Source organism: Diabrotica virgifera, chromosome 5 (assembly GCF_917563875.1).
Source record: "Diabrotica virgifera virgifera chromosome 5, PGI_DIABVI_V3a".
Classification (NCBI taxonomy): Eukaryota; Metazoa; Arthropoda; class Insecta; order Coleoptera; family Chrysomelidae; genus Diabrotica; species Diabrotica virgifera.
The window spans coordinates 175,889,887-175,915,240 of NC_065447.1; the positions used below are offsets into that span (position 1 = coordinate 175,889,887).

The 25,354-nt window shown below is 37.1% G+C and overlaps 1 protein-coding gene across 3 annotated transcripts in view; it reads left to right on the forward strand.

Annotated features, from left to right (window-relative positions):
* Positions 1-1,698: 1,698 nt before the first annotated feature.
* The window catches only part of LOC114328560 (dipeptidyl peptidase 9), a 149,918-nt gene continuing 126,262 nt past the window's right edge, over positions 1,699-25,354 (forward strand). For all 3 annotated transcript variants that reach the window (XM_050651679.1, XM_050651678.1, XM_028277433.2), the window contains exon 1: positions 1,699-2,361. In XM_050651679.1, the coding sequence (XP_050507636.1) occupies positions 1,927-2,361 (435 nt within the window). In that variant the 5' untranslated portion in view covers positions 1,699-1,926. The remainder of the gene's footprint in view (positions 2,362-25,354) is intronic.

Here is a 25,354-nt window from a genome sequence, read left to right on the forward strand (position 1 = left end):
ACCTCTGGATAACTAGTTATAAGGAAGTTTATCTGACAGATTAGATACTAATAGATATCTGACAGAGAAAAACTTCCCGTTAACTAGTTATCCGGAGCTGAAAAGACAGATACTAAGGATACTGTTATATAAACTTCCCAATAATTAGTTATCTGAAAATGAAAAGACCTCTAATCTGTCAGATAAACTTCCCGATATACAAAAAGATAATAGAAGAATTAAAGCTTTATGCTGGTTTTTATTAATTTTTTTGGCAATGTTTAAATAAATAAATACTGATGGCATGAAATGGATCACGAACAAGGAGGAATGAAGAAGGAATTGGAGATTGTGTTTACCATTAAACGCATAAAACTGCAGTATCTGGGACACATATGATAAATCAGCACCGTTACTCCCTGCTGCAGTACATATTGCAAGGTACAGTCAAAGGTAAGGGAAGACCTGGTAGAGGGAGAATATCAATGGAACTGTTTCGAATCGCAGCTAGCAAGGTTACGATTGCTATATGATTTCCAACATTCGAAACGGATAAGAACCAAAAGAAGAAGATGGCATGAAAATGAAAGTGTATTAATACTTTTGATTAAAAACTTTATAGATTCTAATCTATAAAAGATTAAATTTTCAAAAATAAATACTTGAACCTTTGTTTTATTTTGTTAACCTGTTGTTATATATCTGTTGAATAGAACTCTATTTTGAATCTAGAATTTTAACAAATCCTAACTTTCATTAAAATTTATTGATCTTATATCTTCAATCTCTTATATCTTCAATAAATATTTATTTCTATAGAAAAATATAAAATATATTGAGTTTAATAAATGAGTTACTGATATTTTAAGTCTGATCATTGTAATTAGTAAAAATTTAAAATTATTTACATAATATTCCTTTTTACAACTTCTTGTAATAACTCAAGCTTCAATAAAATGTTCTTTTCTATATTAGTTTGGGTCAAAACATCAATAATCTATATCTCAGAATATTACTTAGAGTTGTTTTTAATAAATAAAACCCAACATACAACTTTAATGATGAAAGTTTAATCAAATATCAATCCCACAATACATAAATTATCAATCCAAAGAAGCGACAAGATAAATTCAAATTCAAAATACAAGTGAAGTTAGACCTTTCTTCACATTTTTGACACGTTATGTCAAAATAAAGGAACTTTTATTAAAATAAAGGTGTCCTCTAATTTTCCTTAAATACAGGCGGCCTGTATTTTATTAAAATACAAAAATAAAAGACGCAATACTGCGCATGCTTATATGTCAAAATAAAGGATCTTTTATTACAGGTCGACTTAAAAGACGTTGGCAATAACTCTCTAATATATTCAAAAGATCTTTTATAAGATCAAGAATATGTCTATTCAAAAAAATGTAAAATATAATAATTTAATTCTTGATGTAATCTAAGCAATATGCAACCAGTTAATCACAATGAAGAGAACTCGGCATTGTTAGTTGCATAAAACTAGAACAGTCTATTTCACTGAAAAATTTTGAAACCAATCCAAAGAGTTTTCTATTTCTTTATATAAAATTAAATGCACATTTAAAAAAAAATGAAATTTTTCTACCATTCTATTTTCTTCGTTTACCTCCCTACTATTTTTGTTAATTTTTAAACAAATGACAGAAAATGACATGACACATCAGACGGTAAATGACAATACGACAAAGACTAAAGAAAAGAGGTTAGATTTTTATTTGGGTCAGAAAAGTAAAATTTTCTATTAAATTATATGAAATTTACTGAAAGATGATAAAATTTTAAAACTTGAATCGAATGAAAATATGTATCCATAATAATCTCACCATGTATGCGAAATATATTATGTTCAATTCTATTTTTAAAACTTAATCAGCCCAAATAACAGATGTGATATCAGTAGATCCTGTTGTAGTAAAAATGGATGGGGAAAAAGATGATAGAAAGCTCTCTTGGTCTGAGCTCAAAGGGGTTGTCAGTGACCTTAGAAGACAGCTCTCCAGTTTGTCTACAATGGTACCATCATCTATAACATTTAGGACTTTACAAGATGGGAGATCTAGGATATACTTTCTTAGTACTCCTCAGAACGGCTGGGAGACAACTCTGTTGTTTGCGGATGTACCTAATACTATCCAACCAACTAGTTTAAGACTTCAGTGGCAATGTGTGATAGAATCAAATTTTCCAAGTATTTCATCTACGAACAAGTTTTCTAGGGAAGAACAATTATTATGGGAACGAAAACGAATGACTACCTGGGGAATTAATTCATATGAAATTCATAGTGACAGTGGTAAAATTGTGTTTCCAGCTGCCAGTAGTTTGTTCCAGTGTGTTGATAACGGATTATCAGTAAGTGGTTTTAGTAATTTTATTTCAAACTTCTTGTACTATCAATGCTTTTGTTGATATGGGCCATTCCACGAACATACGCCTGTTTTGGATAACTTCGACAACGAATATTTTACTGTGCAACATAAGAAGTACGAAAGTAAATGGCGCTAAAATATTCGTTGTCGAAGTAATCCAAAACAGACGTATGTTCGTGGAATAGGGTATATGCATATTATTTTTAATGTTCTTGCACAGTTACCAGCTGTGAATAATTTTCACCTAATACAGTAGGGTCAGGCTAATCCGAACTTCGGTAATCCGAAAATTGGCTTAATCTAAAACAGAATTTGGCAATAGATTTGGGGAAAATAAATATGCAGTTACTCTAAGAACTACTACTTTATATATCTAAAAATAACAATAAAATAGTATTTTAAGTACTTAACTGTAATAAACCTTTTGAAGTTTTACTTTTTTTGAAAAAGTCAGTTAAATTTCTTTGCTTTAACCCTTAAACGCCCAAGGGTGGGTAAAAAATGTCCACCTAATGCATATTCCCTTGTAACATATTTATTACGTGTTTAAATTTTTTTTAAAAATTATTTATTGTTAAAAAGACAGCCCATTATCGAATGTTAATTTGGTTCTACTATGCGGGTATGCACCCTCGGGAAACATCTTAGAGTAGTTGGGGGTGGTTACCCCCTACCAATAGAGGTTGCTGAATTAAACAATATTTATAACTACTTAATAATACGAATGAATTAGAATGAATCACCATGCCTTCATGTTTATATAAACAAACTTGTAACATGTAGTTTGTTTATATTGTCGACTCAGCTTGACCATGACTTACGAAAATATGAATTAGTTGACTATGCAATATTGTCGACTGGTGCTTCTAACAAATCTAGGTGACCTACTAAAATGTAAACAAATGTGTATGTTTTGGTTTCGTTTCTAGTACATTTAAGAATTAAATGAATATGTGTTGATCTCAATTTTGGATGTTGATAAACCCTTACATCCATCCCCTTCGGGAAATTTTCTGACTACATGCAAGGAAGAAAATTGTTGTTTGATAGCGCCACCAACTGGTTACTGTGTTTTAATCGATACAAAATTAAATATTTATTTCCTATAACTAATTAGTAAATAAAGTAAGGTACAAAAAAAATGTTCTACATCAACACTGTTCCCGTTTCACTGTCACTCACTGTGTCCTCGGACATTAAGCATATAATCTATTCTTATGTATTTCCTTGATTTTATTGTTTTCTGTTTTGATCTTACAATTAACGTAATTTAACTCTATTATTGCGAAGGGACCTACATAAAGACTATCAAACTTACCATTCTCTTCTCTTTTTACCAAGACTAGGTCTCCTATTTTAAAGCGTTGTGGTGTTGCTTTGAGCTTATTCTTTTCTTGTCGCTCTTTTTTTGTGCTTTAGTAAGAAGGTTCTAGCTCTGTCGTGTGCGCTTTGTAGTTTGTAGCGTAACTCATTGTAGTAAGCATCTATATTGTAACATTGTTGAATCTCCTGTGTAAGGTCTTCTGGTAGGTTAACCTTCCTGCCATATAACAGTTCAAATGGTGTGTAACCATGATATGCGTTAGGGGTTGTATTGTAGCAGTATGTGAACATCCCGCAACACACATCCCAATTTTCTCTATGACTATGTCTATGAATGCTCTTACGTACTCGTTTAATGCTCTGTGCAGTTTTTCGCAACTTCCAATGGACTGTGGATGGTATGCCGTTGAGAAGTTGTGCTCTATTTTTAGTTCCTGCTTTACTTCATTCTTATACTCTGTGCCTTGGTCTGTTCTTATTTGCTTCATGAGTCCGTATGTTGGTATAAAATGATCAAAAATTCCTCGGGCTATTGTCTCAGCTTTTTTATTGCACACGGGTATACTGACCGCGTATTTCGTGAGTTCACATAACATTGTTATACAGTATCTATTACCTTCGTTACTTTTAGTGAATGGACCTATCGTACCTATGTATACTATGTCCCATGGTTTGGAAGAAGTGTCCGATATCACGAATTCTTCGACATGTGTTCTTTTCGGTTTGTTAATTTGACATTTATGACATTGTTTAACGTATTTTCTTACGTCTTTTTCCAAATTTTTCCATCTGAATCTTGCTTTTAGCTTCTTTATTAGTCTATTATTTCCTACGTGTCCTCCAAACATTGGGTGATTATGATATTCTTCTATTAACCTGTGTTTTTCTTTGTCATCTTCTATTGTTTCTGGTACTTCACATATGTATATTTCTACATTCTTCAATATTTTGTTTCCTTGTTTAATAAATTCCTCAATTGTGTACACTTTAAAAATAATATTGTTTACGTATATTTTTACTTTACGTACTGCATTCTCTACCGCCAGCTTATCAAGCTGTGCCAACATTTGGTTTAAATCGAAATGATTGAATTCTGCGGCTATGCTCTTGCTGCATTTTATTTTGTTTTTGCCCCTAATTCTCAGCCTTGGTGAGATTAGTTCTGCTCCAAAAGACAAAATTGGTAGTCTATGTGCCTCTAAATTATTTAGTACCTTCCTTACTGTCTGTTTGGGGGCTTCTGGCTGTAGTGCGAGTTCATTTTCTGCCTTCGTTTGCCTTGCTTCTTTCTTCTTTTCTCTTGCTTGAGCTCGTGTTATAGCTAATATATGGGTATTGTCTATGTATAGGTTCTTTAGTTGATGTAATGTTATTCTTGAAAGACTGTCTGCATAGTTATTTTTCCCTGTTATATACTCTATTTCAAAATCATATTCCTCTAAATCTAATGTGATCCTTGTAAGTTTCGAAGTTGGTTCTTTCATTGCAAATAAATGTGTTAGTGGTTTATGATCCGTTTTTACTAAAAATGTTGGTGCTCCATATAAATAACATTTGAAATGATTAATTCCCCAATGAATCGCTAGTAATTCCTTAACGATTATAGGTTTATTACATTCTCCTTTATTGAAACTTCTTGATGCGTATGCTATTGGTAAGTCTGTTCCGTTATAATCTTGACTTAAAATTGCTGAACAACTCTCGTTGGATGCGTCTGTTGTTAGGATGAATTGTTTATTGAAATCTGGATATTTTAGGATCGGTGGCTTCATCAGAGATGATTTAAGCTTATTGAATGTTTTTTCACATTCTTCTGACCAAAAAAATTCTACTCCTTTTCTCTCGATAATCTGTTAAGTGGTCTGCATATTTCAGCAAAATTTTGAATAAAACGTCTATAATAGTTACAAAATGCTACGAATCTTTTTGTTTCTTCTGCTGTCTTAGGTGTCGGGTATTGTTCAATCGTTGCATATTTCGCTTTGTCTGGTGATACTCCTTCCTGACAAAGATCATGTCCTAAATATGTTACTTCTCTTCTAAAAAATTGACATTTTCCTGAGTTAAGTTTCAAATTGAATTTTCGACATGTCTCGAATGTCCTTTTCAGGTTGTCTAAGTGATGTTTTTTCAGATATTCCTATTACTACTATATCGTCCATGTAAAGAAATGCTTTGTCTGGTGTTAATCCTGAAAATGCTATTGACATCATCCTTGAAAAGCTACTCGGGCTCACGTTTAATCCAAAGGGTAATCTGGTAAATTGAAATGCTCCATTTTCCGTGCTAAACGATGTGTATTTCCTAGATGATTTTTCTAATGGTATTTGGTGAAAACCTGACATTAAGTCTATAACTGAAAACCATTTTGCTCTTCCTAGTTGATCTAATATCGAGTCTATTCTTGGTAAAGGAAATTTATCAGTGACTATTTTCTTGTTCAGTTGTCTAAAATCTATGCATAATCTCCATGCTTTATTTCCATCTATAGCTTTTTTCGGTACCAGCACTACTGGGCTGTTGTATTTTGATGTGGACGGTTCTATTATTCCTTGGTCTCTCAGTTTTTGTACTTGTCGGTTTAATTCCTCTGTTTGTGCCTGAGGTGTCCTATAGTTTTTAATATATACCTGAGTTTGGTCTTTAACTCTCAGTTTCTGTTCGTAGAAGTTGTTACATGTTAGCATGTCATGCCTTAGGGCGAATATATCTGAATAATCTTCGCATAAAGATACTAATTTATCGCGTATGTATTCTGGAATGTCTAACTTCAATTATTCGCGTATGTATTCTGGAATGTCTAACTTCAATTATTCCCGTAATTCCTTTTTCCTATCCTTGCTGTCGTTGATCAGTCTATATATGTTGAATAATTTAATGTCTAATGTTTTGATTGCGTTTGTCTCTACTTTTACTGTTTCGTAGGTTGTGTTCAAAATTTTGATGTACGAATTATTACTTGAAATAATTGCTCTCGCTATGAATATTCCTGATTGCATTTCCTGTTGTTCCACTATCCTGTCGTTTTTCAGCGTTTGAAAAATTTTTACGACTCTGTAACTTTCACATCTAGGCGGTATTATTATCTTGTCATTATTTATATTATCCAAAATGTTCGTACTAATGTAACAATCGTTGTCCTCTTTAATGTGCATTTTAAGGTTAGCGTAGTCTAGTATGCATTGAAAGTTTGAAATAAAGTCTCTCCCAATGATTCGGTCGGTTGGAATGGGAAAATTAGGTTCAACTAATTGAAAGATATGCTCAAATCGAGATCCTTTTACTTCTAGTGTTGTTTCAACTTCTCCCATTGTTTGTAATTCTCCTTTAGTTACTCCTTTTATTTTCGCCTTTGTGTTTGGTTTCACATGTTCCTTCATAAAATCTTGTGAACATTTCAGTATTGAAATATCAGCTCCTGTGTCTATGATAAATGTATTTGTGTTTTCTAGGATTCCTGTTTTCATTCGTACAAAATTCGTTAGGTTTAAGTCGAAACATTATATTCCACTTCTGACCGTGTACTTTCATTGTTTCGTTCATTCAAAACCCCAACTGCTGGTTTTCTGGTTCCTCTTGGCTGTCCTCTAACTCCAGTAGCCTTACGTTTCTGTTACGTCCTCCTCTCTGGTTCCCTCTGTACGTTTGGTTGTTAAATTGTCTATATCCTCTGTTCGAATAGTTCCGTTGGTTTTCTGTTGCTTCTCCTTCGTTCCGTTGTCCGAAGTTATTTCTTCTTCCTCTATCGTATTTGTTATGGTATCCTCTTTTGTATTGCTGCTGTCCTCTCCTATTGTCATAATTCGTCCTATAATTGAACACTCTTCCCTGTGTGTTCTCTTCTGTCGTATCAATCGATACAAATTTGGATACTACTTCCTGCGGTGTTGTGAAATTACCTGCCTCCAGTATTAACCTAGCTCTATCCGTATTAACATTCCGTTTCATTGTTGCTACAACTGTTTCCGTTGTGTATTTTTTCGCTAGTTCCAATGGCATTCTTTCCGCTATGTATGCTACCTTTAACTGTTCCGCTAGTTCCTCTACTTCAGATGCGTACACTGCTGCATCTTCGTTTCCTTGCCTTTTCTTTGCTAACTTGTCTATTATCGTTTTCGGATTGTCGCCTCTTAATTCTTTCTTCAGTGCCGCGGCTTTAAGTGGGATCGTATCCTCTGTAGTTATCAGGTTTCTAGCCTTATTGTTTAATATTTTTATATCTTGTTTTATGTCGCTTTTTCCCTCATCTATTTCCTCGTCAATTTTTTCCTCTTCTACTTCTTCGTCGCTTTGTTCTTCTTCTATTTCCTTGTCGATTGGTTGGTGTATTGAACTTGGAACTACTGTTCTTAAGTTTACAGCTTGAAATGAGCGTATAACTTTGTCTCTGATTCTTCCAAAATATTTCTTGCACGCTTCTCTTTTTTTGTCCGATAGCGCTTCCCATTTTTTCTTCGTTAAGTGTGTGAATTTGTTATACAATTTAATTAACTGTGTCGTTACTTCTTCTTGTATATCCTTAGATTTAGGTACTTTCTTCTTCAAGGCCCTTCTACTTTGTCTTATTACTTCTTGCGTAATCTCCTCAACTATTTTGACGAAGTCTTCCCAAGTAACTTTGTTGCTACTCATTTATTCATAATTTTCCTATCCTTATTCCTGTACACGTAACGAACGCATAAATTTGATAGTCTTACGAGGTATAGTAATATATATATATATATATATATATATATATATATATATATATATATATATATATATATATATATATATATATATATATTAATTAAACGAAAAGATTTCTCTGGTATACAGAAGAAATCTTTTCCGTAGCGGACGCGAAAATGTAAATTTCAAAGTCTTCATAAAAGACGATGAACGACAAAAGACACCTCTTTGTGTCACAGATTTGTCTACAAAGCCACGTTATTCGCTACACATTCGTCAATAACGGAGAAGAACCGTGATATGAAAGGAAACGGCAATTGCATTTTATTTCACTTCGACCACCACCGATATTCTACACGACGTGTTTCGAGCTCATGTCAAGCTCTCGTCAGGAACATCTAGGTGGATGGTCGAGGTGTAAGAAAATGCTTTTGGCCTTTCTGGTAATAATAAAATAACCAGACTTCAGTACACTTGGTACGACATCTATATTAATTAAACGAAAAGATTTCTCTGGTATACAGAAGAAATCTTTTCCGTAGCGGACGCGAAAATGTAAATTTCAAAGTCTTCATAAAAGACGATGAACGACAAAAGACACCTCTTTGTGTCACAGATTTGTCTACAAAGCCACGTTATTCGCTACACATTCGTCAATAACGGAGAAGAACCGTGATATGAAAGGAAACGGCAATTGCATTTTATTTCACTTCGACCACCACCGATATTCTACACGACGTGTTTCGAGCTCATGTCAAGCTCTCGTCAGGAACATCTAGGTGGATGGTCGAGGTGTAAGAAAATGCTTTTGGCCTTTCTGGTAATAATAAAATAACCAGACTTCAGTACACTTGGTACGACATCTATATTAATTAAACGAAAAGATTTCTCTGGTATACAGAAGAAATCTTTTCCGTAGCGGACGCGAAAATGTAAATTTCAAAGTCTTCATAAAAGACGATGAACGACAAAAGACACCTCTTTGTGTCACAGATTTGTCTACAAAGCCACGTTATTCGCTACACATTCGTCAATAACGGAGAAGAACCGTGATATGAAAGGAAACGGCAATTGCATTTTATTTCACTTCGACCACCACCGATATTCTACACGACGTGTTTCGAGCTCATGTCAAGCTCTCGTCAGGAACATCTAGGTGGATGGTCGAGGTGTAAGAAAATGCTTTTGGCCTTTCTGGTAATAATAAAATAACCAGACTTCAGTACACTTGGTACGACATCTATATTAATTAAACGAAAAGATTTCTCTGGTATACAGAAGAAATCTTTTCCGTAGCGGACGCGAAAATGTAAATTTCAAAGTCTTCATAAAAGACGATGAACGACAAAAGACACCTCTTTGTGTCACAGATTTGTCTACAAAGCCACGTTATTCGCTACACATTCGTCAATAACGGAGAAGAACCGTGATATGAAAGGAAACGGCAATTGCATTTTATTTCACTTCGACCACCACCGATATTCTACACGACGTGTTTCGAGCTCATGTCAAGCTCTCGTCAGGAACATCTAGGTGGATGGTCGAGGTGTAAGAAAATGCTTTTGGCCTTTCTGGTAATAATAAAATAACCAGACTTCAGTACACTTGGTACGACATCTATATTAATTAAACGAAAAGATTTCTCTGGTATACAGAAGAAATCTTTTCCGTAGCGGACGCGAAAATGTAAATTTCAAAGTCTTCATAAAAGACGATGAACGACAAAAGACACCTCTTTGTGTCACAGATTTGTCTACAAAGCCACGTTATTCGCTACACATTCGTCAATAACGGAGAAGAACCGTGATATGAAAGGAAACGGCAATTGCATTTTATTTCACTTCGACCACCACCGATATTCTACACGACGTGTTTCGAGCTCATGTCAAGCTCTCGTCAGGAACATCTAGGTGGATGGTCGAGGTGTAAGAAAATGCTTTTGGCCTTTCTGGTAATAATAAAATAACCAGACTTCAGTACACTTGGTACGACATCTATATTAATTAAACGAAAAGATTTCTCTGGTATACAGAAGAAATCTTTTCCGTAGCGGACGCGAAAATGTAAATTTCAAAGTCTTCATAAAAGACGATGAACGACAAAAGACACCTCTTTGTGTCACAGATTTGTCTACAAAGCCACGTTATTCGCTACACATTCGTCAATAACGGAGAAGAACCGTGATATGAAAGGAAACGGCAATTGCATTTTATTTCACTTCGACCACCACCGATATTCTACACGACGTGTTTCGAGCTCATGTCAAGCTCTCGTCAGGAACATCTAGGTGGATGGTCGAGGTGTAAGAAAATGCTTTTGGCCTTTCTGGTAATAATAAAATAACCAGACTTCAGTACACTTGGTACGACATCTATATTAATTAAACGAAAAGATTTCTCTGGTATACAGAAGAAATCTTTTCCGTAGCGGACGCGAAAATGTAAATTTCAAAGTCTTCATAAAAGACGATGAACGACAAAAGACACCTCTTTGTGTCACAGATTTGTCTACAAAGCCACGTTATTCGCTACACATTCGTCAATAACGGAGAAGAACCGTGATATGAAAGGAAACGGCAATTGCATTTTATTTCACTTCGACCACCACCGATATTCTACACGACGTGTTTCGAGCTCATGTCAAGCTCTCGTCAGGAACATCTAGGTGGATGGTCGAGGTGTAAGAAAATGCTTTTGGCCTTTCTGGTAATAATAAAATAACCAGACTTCAGTACACTTGGTACGAGATCTATATTAATTAAACGAAAAGATTTCTCTGGTATACAGAAGAAATCTTTTCCGTAGCGGACGCGAAAATGTAAATTTCAAAGTCTTCATAAAAGACGATGAACGACAAAAGACACCTCTTTGTGTCACAGATTTGTCTACAAAGCCACGTTATTCGCTACACATTCGTCAATAACGGAGAAGAACCGTGATATGAAAGGAAACGGCAATTGCATTTTATTTCACTTCGACCACCACCGATATTCTACACGACGTGTTTCGAGCTCATGTCAAGCTCTCGTCAGGAACATCTAGGTGGATGGTCGAGGTGTAAGAAAATGCTTTTGGCCTTTCTGGTAATAATAAAATAACCAGACTTCAGTACACTTGGTACGACATCTATATTAATTAAACGAAAAGATTTCTCTGGTATACAGAAGAAATCTTTTCCGTAGCGGACGCGAAAATGTAAATTTCAAAGTCTTCATAAAAGACGATGAACGACAAAAGACACCTCTTTGTGTCACAGATTTGTCTACAAAGCCACGTTATTCGCTACACATTCGTCAATAACGGAGAAGAACCGTGATATGAAAGGAAACGGCAATTGCATTTTATTTCACTTCGACCACCACCGATATTCTACACGACGTGTTTCGAGCTCATGTCAAGCTCTCGTCAGGAACATCTAGGTGGATGGTCGAGGTGTAAGAAAATGCTTTTGGCCTTTCTGGTAATAATAAAATAACCAGACTTCAGTACACTTGGTACGACATCTATATTAATTAAACGAAAAGATTTCTCTGGTATACAGAAGAAATCTTTTCCGTAGCGGACGCGAAAATGTAAATTTCAAAGTCTTCATAAAAGACGATGAACGACAAAAGACACCTCTTTGTGTCACAGATTTGTCTACAAAGCCACGTTATTCGCTACACATTCGTCAATAACGGAGAAGAACCGTGATATGAAAGGAAACGGCAATTGCATTTTATTTCACTTCGACCACCACCGATATTCTACACGACGTGTTTCGAGCTCATGTCAAGCTCTCGTCAGGAACATCTAGGTGGATGGTCGAGGTGTAAGAAAATGCTTTTGGCCTTTCTGGTAATAATAAAATAACCAGACTTCAGTACACTTGGTACGACATCTATATTAATTAAACGAAAAGATTTCTCTGGTATACAGAAGAAATCTTTTCCGTAGCGGACGCGAAAATGTAAATTTCAAAGTCTTCATAAAAGACGATGAACGACAAAAGACACCTCTTTGTGTCACAGATTTGTCTACAAAGCCACGTTATTCGCTACACATTCGTCAATAACGGAGAAGAACCGTGATATGAAAGGAAACGGCAATTGCATTTTATTTCACTTCGACCACCACCGATATTCTACACGACGTGTTTCGAGCTCATGTCAAGCTCTCGTCAGGAACATCTAGGTGGATGGTCGAGGTGTAAGAAAATGCTTTTGGCCTTTCTGGTAATAATAAAATAACCAGACTTCAGTACACTTGGTACGACATCTATATTAATTAAACGAAAAGATTTCTCTGGTATACAGAAGAAATCTTTTCCGTAGCGGACGCGAAAATGTAAATTTCAAAGTCTTCATAAAAGACGATGAACGACAAAAGACACCTCTTTGTGTCACAGATTTGTCTACAAAGCCACGTTATTCGCTACACATTCGTCAATAACGGAGAAGAACCGTGATATGAAAGGAAACGGCAATTGCATTTTATTTCACTTCGACCACCACCGATATTCTACACGACGTGTTTCGAGCTCATGTCAAGCTCTCGTCAGGAACATCTAGGTGGATGGTCGAGGTGTAAGAAAATGCTTTTGGCCTTTCTGGTAATAATAAAATAACCAGACTTCAGTACACTTGGTACGACATCTATATTAATTAAACGAAAAGATTTCTCTGGTATACAGAAGAAATCTTTTCCGTAGCGGACGCGAAAATGTAAATTTCAAAGTCTTCATAAAAGACGATGAACGACAAAAGACACCTCTTTGTGTCACAGATTTGTCTACAAAGCCACGTTATTCGCTACACATTCGTCAATAACGGAGAAGAACCGTGATATGAAAGGAAACGGCAATTGCATTTTATTTCACTTCGACCACCACCGATATTCTACACGACGTGTTTCGAGCTCATGTCAAGCTCTCGTCAGGAACATCTAGGTGGATGGTCGAGGTGTAAGAAAATGCTTTTGGCCTTTCTGGTAATAATAAAATAACCAGACTTCAGTACACTTGGTACGACATCTATATTAATTAAACGAAAAGATTTCTCTGGTATACAGAAGAAATCTTTTCCGTAGCGGACGCGAAAATGTAAATTTCAAAGTCTTCATAAAAGACGATGAACGACAAAAGACACCTCTTTGTGTCACAGATTTGTCTACAAAGCCACGTTATTCGCTACACATTCGTCAATAACGGAGAAGAACCGTGATATGAAAGGAAACGGCAATTGCATTTTATTTCACTTCGACCACCACCGATATTCTACACGACGTGTTTCGAGCTCATGTCAAGCTCTCGTCAGGAACATCTAGGTGGATGGTCGAGGTGTAAGAAAATGCTTTTGGCCTTTCTGGTAATAATAAAATAACCAGACTTCAGTACACTTGGTACGACATCTATATTAATTAAACGAAAAGATTTCTCTGGTATACAGAAGAAATCTTTTCCGTAGCGGACGCGAAAATGTAAATTTCAAAGTCTTCATAAAAGACGATGAACGACAAAAGACACCTCTTTGTGTCACAGATTTGTCTACAAAGCCACGTTATTCGCTACACATTCGTCAATAACGGAGAAGAACCGTGATATGAAAGGAAACGGCAATTGCATTTTATTTCACTTCGACCACCACCGATATTCTACACGACGTGTTTCGAGCTCATGTCAAGCTCTCGTCAGGAACATCTAGGTGGATGGTCGAGGTGTAAGAAAATGCTTTTGGCCTTTCTGGTAATAATAAAATAACCAGACTTCAGTACACTTGGTACGACATCTATATTAATTAAACGAAAAGATTTCTCTGGTATACAGAAGAAATCTTTTCCGTAGCGGACGCGAAAATGTAAATTTCAAAGTCTTCATAAAAGACGATGAACGACAAAAGACACCTCTTTGTGTCACAGATTTGTCTACAAAGCCACGTTATTCGCTACACATTCGTCAATAACGGAGAAGAACCGTGATATGAAAGGAAACGGCAATTGCATTTTATTTCACTTCGACCACCACCGATATTCTACACGACGTGTTTCGAGCTCATGTCAAGCTCTCGTCAGGAACATCTAGGTGGATGGTCGAGGTGTAAGAAAATGCTTTTGGCCTTTCTGGTAATAATAAAATAACCAGACTTCAGTACACTTGGTACGACATCTATATTAATTAAACGAAAAGATTTCTCTGGTATACAGAAGAAATCTTTTCCGTAGCGGACGCGAAAATGTAAATTTCAAAGTCTTCATAAAAGACGATGAACGACAAAAGACACCTCTTTGTGTCACAGATTTGTCTACAAAGCCACGTTATTCGCTACACATTCGTCAATAACGGAGAAGAACCGTGATATGAAAGGAAACGGCAATTGCATTTTATTTCACTTCGACCACCACCGATATTCTACACGACGTGTTTCGAGCTCATGTCAAGCTCTCGTCAGGAACATCTAGGTGGATGGTCGAGGTGTAAGAAAATGCTTTTGGCCTTTCTGGTAATAATAAAATAACCAGACTTCAGTACACTTGGTACGACATCTATATTAATTAAACGAAAAGATTTCTCTGGTATACAGAAGAAATCTTTTCCGTAGCGGACGCGAAAATGTAAATTTCAAAGTCTTCATAAAAGACGATGAACGACAAAAGACACCTCTTTGTGTCACAGATTTGTCTACAAAGCCACGTTATTCGCTACACATTCGTCAATAACGGAGAAGAACCGTGATATGAAAGGAAACGGCAATTGCATTTTATTTCACTTCGACCACCACCGATATTCTACACGACGTGTTTCGAGCTCATGTCAAGCTCTCGTCAGGAACATCTAGGTGGATGGTCGAGGTGTAAGAAAATGCTTTTGGCCTTTCTGGTAATAATAAAATAACCAGACTTCAGTACACTTGGTACGACATCTATATTAATTAAACGAAAAGATTTCTCTGGTATACAGAAGAAATCTTTTCCGTAGCGGACGCGAAAATGTAAATTTCAAAGTCTTCATAAAAGACGATGAACGACAAAAGACACCTCTTTGTGTCACAGATTTGTCTACAAAGCCACGTTATTCGCTACACATTCGTCAATAACGGAGAAGAACCGTGATATGAAAGGAAACGGCAATTGCATTTTATTTCACTTCGACCACCACCGATATTCTACACGACGTGTTTCGAGCTCATGTCAAGCTCTCGTCAGGAACATCTAGGTGGATGGTCGAGGTGTAAGAAAATGCTTTTGGCCTTTCTGGTAATAATAAAATAACCAGACTTCAGTACACTTGGTACGACATCTATATTAATTAAACGAAAAGATTTCTCTGGTATACAGAAGAAATCTTTTCCGTAGCGGACGCGAAAATGTAAATTTCAAAGTCTTCATAAAAGACGATGAACGACAAAAGACACCTCTTTGTGTCACAGATTTGTCTACAAAGCCACGTTATTCGCTACACATTCGTCAATAACGGAGAAGAACCGTGATATGAAAGGAAACGGCAATTGCATTTTATTTCACTTCGACCACCACCGATATTCTACACGACGTGTTTCGAGCTCATGTCAAGCTCTCGTCAGGAACATCTAGGTGGATGGTCGAGGTGTAAGAAAATGCTTTTGGCCTTTCTGGTAATAATAAAATAACCAGACTTCAGTACACTTGGTACGACATCTATATTAATTAAACGAAAAGATTTCTCTGGTATACAGAAGAAATCTTTTCCGTAGCGGACGCGAAAATGTAAATTTCAAAGTCTTCATAAAAGACGATGAACGACAAAAGACACCTCTTTGTGTCACAGATTTGTCTACAAAGCCACGTTATTCGCTACACATTCGTCAATAACGGAGAAGAACCGTGATATGAAAGGAAACGGCAATTGCATTTTATTTCACTTCGACCACCACCGATATTCTACACGACGTGTTTCGAGCTCATGTCAAGCTCTCGTCAGGAACATCTAGGTGGATGGTCGAGGTGTAAGAAAATGCTTTTGGCCTTTCTGGTAATAATAAAATAACCAGACTTCAGTACACTTGGTACGACATCTATATTAATTAAACGAAAAGATTTCTCTGGTATACAGAAGAAATCTTTTCCGTAGCGGACGCGAAAATGTAAATTTCAAAGTCTTCATAAAAGACGATGAACGACAAAAGACACCTCTTTGTGTCACAGATTTGTCTACAAAGCCACGTTATTCGCTACACATTCGTCAATAACGGAGAAGAACCGTGATATGAAAGGAAACGGCAATTGCATTTTATTTCACTTCGACCACCACCGATATTCTACACGACGTGTTTCGAGCTCATGTCAAGCTCTCGTCAGGAACATCTAGGTGGATGGTCGAGGTGTAAGAAAATGCTTTTGGCCTTTCTGGTAATAATAAAATAACCAGACTTCAGTACACTTGGTACGACATCTATATTAATTAAACGAAAAGATTTCTCTGGTATACAGAAGAAATCTTTTCCGTAGCGGACGCGAAAATGTAAATTTCAAAGTCTTCATAAAAGACGATGAACGACAAAAGACACCTCTTTGTGTCACAGATTTGTCTACAAAGCCACGTTATTCGCTACACATTCGTCAATAACGGAGAAGAACCGTGATATGAAAGGAAACGGCAATTGCATTTTATTTCACTTCGACCACCACCGATATTCTACACGACGTGTTTCGAGCTCATGTCAAGCTCTCGTCAGGAACATCTAGGTGGATGGTCGAGGTGTAAGAAAATGCTTTTGGCCTTTCTGGTAATAATAAAATAACCAGACTTCAGTACACTTGGTACGACATCTATATTAATTAAACGAAAAGATTTCTCTGGTATACAGAAGAAATCTTTTCCGTAGCGGACGCGAAAATGTAAATTTCAAAGTCTTCATAAAAGACGATGAACGACAAAAGACACCTCTTTGTGTCACAGATTTGTCTACAAAGCCACGTTATTCGCTACACATTCGTCAATAACGGAGAAGAACCGTGATATGAAAGGAAACGGCAATTGCATTTTATTTCACTTCGACCACCACCGATATTCTACACGACGTGTTTCGAGCTCATGTCAAGCTCTCGTCAGGAACATCTAGGTGGATGGTCGAGGTGTAAGAAAATGCTTTTGGCCTTTCTGGTAATAATAAAATAACCAGACTTCAGTACACTTGGTACGACATCTATATTAATTAAACGAAAAGATTTCTCTGGTATACAGAAGAAATCTTTTCCGTAGCGGACGCGAAAATGTAAATTTCAAAGTCTTCATAAAAGACGATGAACGACAAAAGACACCTCTTTGTGTCACAGATTTGTCTACAAAGCCACGTTATTCGCTACACATTCGTCAATAACGGAGAAGAACCGTGATATGAAAGGAAACGGCAATTGCATTTTATTTCACTTCGACCACCACCGATATTCTACACGACGTGTTTCGAGCTCATGTCAAGCTCTCGTCAGGAACATCTAGGTGGATGGTCGAGGTGTAAGAAAATGCTTTTGGCCTTTCTGGTAATAATAAAATAACCAGACTTCAGTACACTTGGTACGACATCTATATTAATTAAACGAAAAGATTTCTCTGGTATACAGAAGAAATCTTTTCCGTAGCGGACGCGAAAATGTAAATTTCAAAGTCTTCATAAAAGACGATGAACGACAAAAGACACCTCTTTGTGTCACAGATTTGTCTACAAAGCCACGTTATTCGCTACACATTCGTCAATAACGGAGAAGAACCGTGATATGAAAGGAAACGGCAATTGCATTTTATTTCACTTCGACCACCACCGATATTCTACACGACGTGTTTCGAGCTCATGTCAAGCTCTCGTCAGGAACATCTAGGTGGATGGTCGAGGTGTAAGAAAATGCTTTTGGCCTTTCTGGTAATAATAAAATAACCAGACTTCAGTACACTTGGTACGACATCTATATTAATTAAACGAAAAGATTTCTCTGGTATACAGAAGAAATCTTTTCCGTAGCGGACGCGAAAATGTAAATTTCAAAGTCTTCATAAAAGACGATGAACGACAAAAGACACCTCTTTGTGTCACAGATTTGTCTACAAAGCCACGTTATTCGCTACACATTCGTCAATAACGGAGAAGAACCGTGATATGAAAGGAAACGGCAATTGCATTTTATTTCACTTCGACCACCACCGATATTCTACACGACGTGTTTCGAGCTCATGTCAAGCTCTCGTCAGGAACATCTAGGTGGATGGTCGAGGTGTAAGAAAATGCTTTTGGCCTTTCTGGTAATAATAAAATAACCAGACTTCAGTACACTTGGTACGACATCTATATTAATTAAACGAAAAGATTTCTCTGGTATACAGAAGAAATCTTTTCCGTAGCGGACGCGAAAATGTAAATTTCAAAGTCTTCATAAAAGACGATGAACGACAAAAGACACCTCTTTGTGTCACAGATTTGTCTACAAAGCCACGTTATTCGCTACACATTCGTCAATAACGGAGAAGAACCGTGATATGAAAGGAAACGGCAATTGCATTTTATTTCACTTCGACCACCACCGATATTCTACACGACGTGTTTCGAGCTCATGTCAAGCTCTCGTCAGGAACATCTAGGTGGATGGTCGAGGTGTAAGAAAATGCTTTTGGCCTTTCTGGTAATAATAAAATAACCAGACTTCAGTACACTTGGTACGACATCTATATTAATTAAACGAAAAGATTTCTCTGGTATACAGAAGAAATCTTTTCCGTAGCGGACGCGAAAATGTAAATTTCAAAGTCTTCATAAAAGACGATGAACGACAAAAGACACCTCTTTGTGTCACAGATTTGTCTACAAAGCCACGTTATTCGCTACACATTCGTCAATAACGGAGAAGAACCGTGATATGAAAGGAAACGGCAATTGCATTTTATTTCACTTCGACCACCACCGATATTCTACACGACGTGTTTCGAGCTCATGTCAAGCTCTCGTCAGGAACATCTAGGTGGATGGTCGAGGTGTAAGAAAATGCTTTTGGCCTTTCTGGTAATAATAAAATAACCAGACTTCAGTACACTTGGTACGACATCTATATTAATTAAACGAAAAGATTTCTCTGGTATACAGAAGAAATCTTTTCCGTAGCGGACGCGAAAATGTAAATTTCAAAGTCTTCATAAAAGACGATGAACGACAAAAGACACCTCTTTGTGTCACAGATTTGTCTACAAAGCCACGTTATTCGCTACACATTCGTCAATAACGGAGAAGAACCGTGATATGAAAGGAAACGGCAATTGCATTTTATTTCACTTCGACCACCACCGATATTCTACACGACGTGTTTCGAGCTCATGTCAAGCTCTCGTCAGGAACATCTAGGTGGATGGTCGAGGTGTAAGAAAATGCTTTTGGCCTTTCTGGTAATAATAAAATAACCAGACTTCAGTACACTTGGTACGACATCTATATTAATTAAACGAAAAGATTTCTCTGGTATACAGAAGAAATCTTTTCCGTAGCGGACGCGAAAATGTAAATTTCAAAGTCTTCATAAAAGACGATGAACGACAAAAGACACCTCTTTGTGTCACAGATTTGTCTACAAAGCCACGTTATTCGCTACACATTCGTCAATAACGGAGAAGAACCGTGATATGAAAGGAAACGGCAATTGCATTTTATTTCACTTCGACCACCACCGATATTCTACACGACGTGTTTCGAGCTCATGTCAAGCTCTCGTCAGGAACATCTAGGTGGATGGTCGAGGTGTAAGAAAATGCTTTTGGCCTTTCTGGTAATAATAAAATAACCAGACTTCAGTACACTTGGTACGACATCTATATTAATTAAACGAAAAGATTTCTCTGGTATACAGAAGAAATCTTTTCCGTAGCGGACGCGAAAATGTAAATTTCAAAGTCTTCATAAAAGACGATGAACGACAAAAGACACCTCTTTGTGTCACAGATTTGTCTACAAAGCCACGTTATTCGCTACACATTCGTCAATAACGGAGAAGAACCGTGATATGAAAGGAAACGGCAATTGCATTTTATTTCACTTCGACCACCACCGATATTCTACACGACGTGTTTCGAGCTCATGTCAAGCTCTCGTCAGGAACATCTAGGTGGATGGTCGAGGTGTAAGAAAATGCTTTTGGCCTTTCTGGTAATAATAAAATAACCAGACTTCAGTACACTTGGTACGACATCTATATTAATTAAACGAAAAGATTTCTCTGGTATACAGAAGAAATCTTTTCCGTAGCGGACGCGAAAATGTAAATTTCAAAGTCTTCATAAAAGACGATGAACGACAAAAGACACCTCTTTGTGTCACAGATTTGTCTACAAAGCCACGTTATTCGCTACACATTCGTCAATAACGGAGAAGAACCGTGATATGAAAGGAAACGGCAATTGCATTTTATTTCACTTCGACCACCACCGATATTCTACACGACGTGTTTCGAGCTCATGTCAAGCTCTCGTCAGGAACATCTAGGTGGATGGTCGAGGTGTAAGAAAATGCTTTTGGCCTTTCTGGTAATAATAAAATAACCAGACTTCAGTACACTTGGTACGACATCTATATTAATTAAACGAAAAGATTTCTCTGGTATACAGAAGAAATCTTTTCCGTAGCGGACGCGAAAATGTAAATTTCAAAGTCTTCATAAAAGACGATGAACGACAAAAGACACCTCTTTGTGTCACAGATTTGTCTACAAAGCCACGTTATTCGCTACACATTCGTCAATAACGGAGAAGAACCGTGATATGAAAGGAAACGGCAATTGCATTTTATTTCACTTCGACCACCACCGATATTCTACACGACGTGTTTCGAGCTCATGTCAAGCTCTCGTCAGGAACATCTAGGTGGATGGTCGAGGTGTAAGAAAATGCTTTTGGCCTTTCTGGTAATAATAAAATAACCAGACTTCAGTACACTTGGTACGACATCTATATTAATTAAACGAAAAGATTTCTCTGGTATACAGAAGAAATCTTTTCCGTAGCGGACGCGAAAATGTAAATTTCAAAGTCTTCATAAAAGACGATGAACGACAAAAGACACCTCTTTGTGTCACAGATTTGTCTACAAAGCCACGTTATTCGCTACACATTCGTCAATAACGGAGAAGAACCGTGATATGAAAGGAAACGGCAATTGCATTTTATTTCACTTCGACCACCACCGATATTCTACACGACGTGTTTCGAGCTCATGTCAAGCTCTCGTCAGGAACATCTAGGTGGATGGTCGAGGTGTAAGAAAATGCTTTTGGCCTTTCTGGTAATAATAAAATAACCAGACTTCAGTACACTTGGTACGACATCTATATTAATTAAACGAAAAGATTTCTCTGGTATACAGAAGAAATCTTTTCCGTAGCGGACGCGAAAATGTAAATTTCAAAGTCTTCATAAAAGACGATGAACGACAAAAGACACCTCTTTGTGTCACAGATTTGTCTACAAAGCCACGTTATTCGCTACACATTCGTCAATAACGGAGAAGAACCGTGATATGAAAGGAAACGGTTCTTCTGTATACCAGAGAAATCTTTTCGTTTAATTAATATAGATGTCGTACCAAGTGTACTGAAGTCTGGTTATTTTATTATTACCAGAAAGGCCAAAAGCATTTTCTTACACCTCGACCATCCACCTAGATGTTCCTGACGAGAGCTTGACATGAGCTCGAAACACGTCGTGTAGAATATCGGTGGTGGTCGAAGTGAAATAAAATGCAATTGCCGTTTCCTTTCATATCACGGTTCTTCTCCGTTATTGACGAATGTGTAGCGAATAACGTGGCTTTGTAGACAAATCTGTGACACAAAGAGGTGTCTTTTGTCGTTCATCGTCTTTTATGAAGACTTTGAAATTTACATTTTCGCGTCCGCTACGGAAAAGATTTCTTCTGTATACCAGAGAAATCTTTTCGTTTAATTAATATAGATGTCGTACCAAGTGTACTGAAGTCTGGTTATTTTATTATTACCAGAAAGGCCAAAAGCATTTTCTTACACCTCGACCATCCACCTAGATGTTCCTGACGAGAGCTTGACATGAGCTCGAAACACGTCGTGTAGAATATCGGTGGTGGTCGAAGTGAAATAAAATGCAATTGCCGTTTCCTTTCATATCACGGTTCTTCTCCGTTATTGACGAATGTGTAGCGAATAACGTGGCTTTGTAGACAAATCTGTGACACAAAGAGGTGTCTTTTGTCGTTCATCGTCTTTTATGAAGACTTTGAAATTTACATTTTCGCGTCCGCTACGGAAAAGATTTCTTCTGTATACCAGAGAAATCTTTTCGTTTAATTAATATAGATGTCGTACCAAGTGTACTGAAGTCTGGTTATTTTATTATTACCAGAAAGGCCAAAAGCATTTTCTTACACCTCGACCATCCACCTAGATGTTCCTGACGAGAGCTTGACATGAGCTCGAAACACGTCGTGTAGAATATCGGTGGTGGTCGAAGTGAAATAAAATGCAATTGCCGTTTCCTTTCATATCACGGTTCTTCTCCGTTATTGACGAATGTGTAGCGAATAACGTGGCTTTGTAGACAAATCTGTGACACAAAGAGGTGTCTTTTGTCGTTCATCGTCTTTTATGAAGACTTTGAAATTTACATTTTCGCGTCCGCTACGGAAAATATTTCTTCTGTATACCAGAGAAATCTTTTCGTTTAATTAATATAGATGTCGTACCAAGTGTACTGAAGTCTGGTTATTTTATTATTACCAGAAAGGCCAAAAGCATTTTCTTACACCTCGACCATCCACCTAGATGTTCCTGACGAGAGCTTGACATGAGCTCGAAACACGTCGTGTAGAATATCGGTGGTGGTCGAAGTGAAATAAAATGCAATTGCCGTTTCCTTTCATATCACGGTTCTTCTCCGTTATTGACGAATGTGTAGCGAATAACGTGGCTTTGTAGACAAATCTGTGACACAAAGAGGTGTCTTTTGTCGTTCATCGTCTTTTATGAAGACTTTGAAATTTACATTTTCGCGTCCGCTACGGAAAAGATTTCTTCTGTATACCAGAGAAATCTTTTCGTTTAATTAATATAGATGTCGTACCAAGTGTACTGAAGTCTGGTTATTTTATTATTACCAGAAAGGCCAAAAGCATTTTCTTACACCTCGACCATCCACCTAGATGTTCCTGACGAGAGCTTGACATGAGCTCGAAACACGTCGTGTAGAATATCGGTGGTGGTCGAAGTGAAATAAAATGCAATTGCCGTTTCCTTTCATATCACGGTTCTTCTCCGTTATTGACGAATGTGTAGCGAATAACGTGGCTTTGTAGACAAATCTGTGACACAAAGAGGTGTCTTTTGTCGTTCATCGTCTTTTATGAAGACTTTGAAATTTACATTTTCGCGTCCGCTACGGAAAAGATTTCTTCTGTATACCAGAGAAATCTTTTCGTTTAATTAATATAGATGTCGTACCAAGTGTACTGAAGTCTGGTTATTTTATTATTACCAGAAAGGCCAAAAGCATTTTCTTACACCTCGACCATCCACCTAGATGTTCCTGACGAGAGCTTGACATGAGCTCGAAACACGTCGTGTAGAATATCGGTGGTGGTCGAAGTGAAATAAAATGCAATTGCCGTTTCCTTTCATATCACGGTTCTTCTCCGTTATTGACGAATGTGTAGCGAATAACGTGGCTTTGTAGACAAATCTGTGACACAAAGAGGTGTCTTTTGTCGTTCATCGTCTTTTATGAAGACTTTGAAATTTACATTTTCGCGTCCGCTACGGAAAAGATTTCTTCTGTATACCAGAGAAATCTTTTCGTTTAATTAATATAGATGTCGTACCAAGTGTACTGAAGTCTGGTTATTTTATTATTACCAGAAAGGCCAAAAGCATTTTCTTACACCTCGACCATCCACCTAGATGTTCCTGACGAGAGCTTGACATGAGCTCGAAACACGTCGTGTAGAATATCGGTGGTGGTCGAAGTGAAATAAAATGCAATTGCCGTTTCCTTTCATATCACGGTTCTTCTCCGTTATTGACGAATGTGTAGCGAATAACGTGGCTTTGTAGACAAATCTGTGACACAAAGAGGTGTCTTTTGTCGTTCATCGTCTTTTATGAAGACTTTGAAATTTACATTTTCGCGTCCGCTACGGAAAAGATTTCTTCTGTATACCAGAGAAATCTTTTCGTTTAATTAATATAGATGTCGTACCAAGTGTACTGAAGTCTGGTTATTTTATTATTACCAGAAAGGCCAAAAGCATTTTCTTACACCTCGACCATCCACCTAGATGTTCCTGACGAGAGCTTGACATGAGCTCGAAACACGTCGTGTAGAATATCGGTGGTGGTCGAAGTGAAATAAAATGCAATTGCCGTTTCCTTTCATATCACGGTTCTTCTCCGTTATTGACGAATGTGTAGCGAATAACGTGGCTTTGTAGACAAATCTGTGACACAAAGAGGTGTCTTTTGTCGTTCATCGTCTTTTATGAAGACTTTGAAATTTACATTTTCGCGTCCGCTACGGAAAAGATTTCTTCTGTATACCAGAGAAATCTTTTCGTTTAATTAATATAGATGTCGTACCAAGTGTACTGAAGTCTGGTTATTTTATTATTACCAGAAAGGCCAAAAGCATTTTCTTACACCTCGACCATCCACCTAGATGTTCCTGACGAGAGCTTGACATGAGCTCGAAACACGTCGTGTAGAATATCGGTGGTGGTCGAAGTGAAATAAAATGCAATTGCCGTTTCCTTTCATATCACGGTTCTTCTCCGTTATTGACGAATGTGTAGCGAATAACGTGGCTTTGTAGACAAATCTGTGACACAAAGAGGTGTCTTTTGTCGTTCATCGTCTTTTATGAAGACTTTGAAATTTACATTTTCGCGTCCGCTACGGAAAAGATTTCTTCTGTATACCAGAGAAATCTTTTCGTTTAATTAATATAGATGTCGTACCAAGTGTACTGAAGTCTGGTTATTTTAT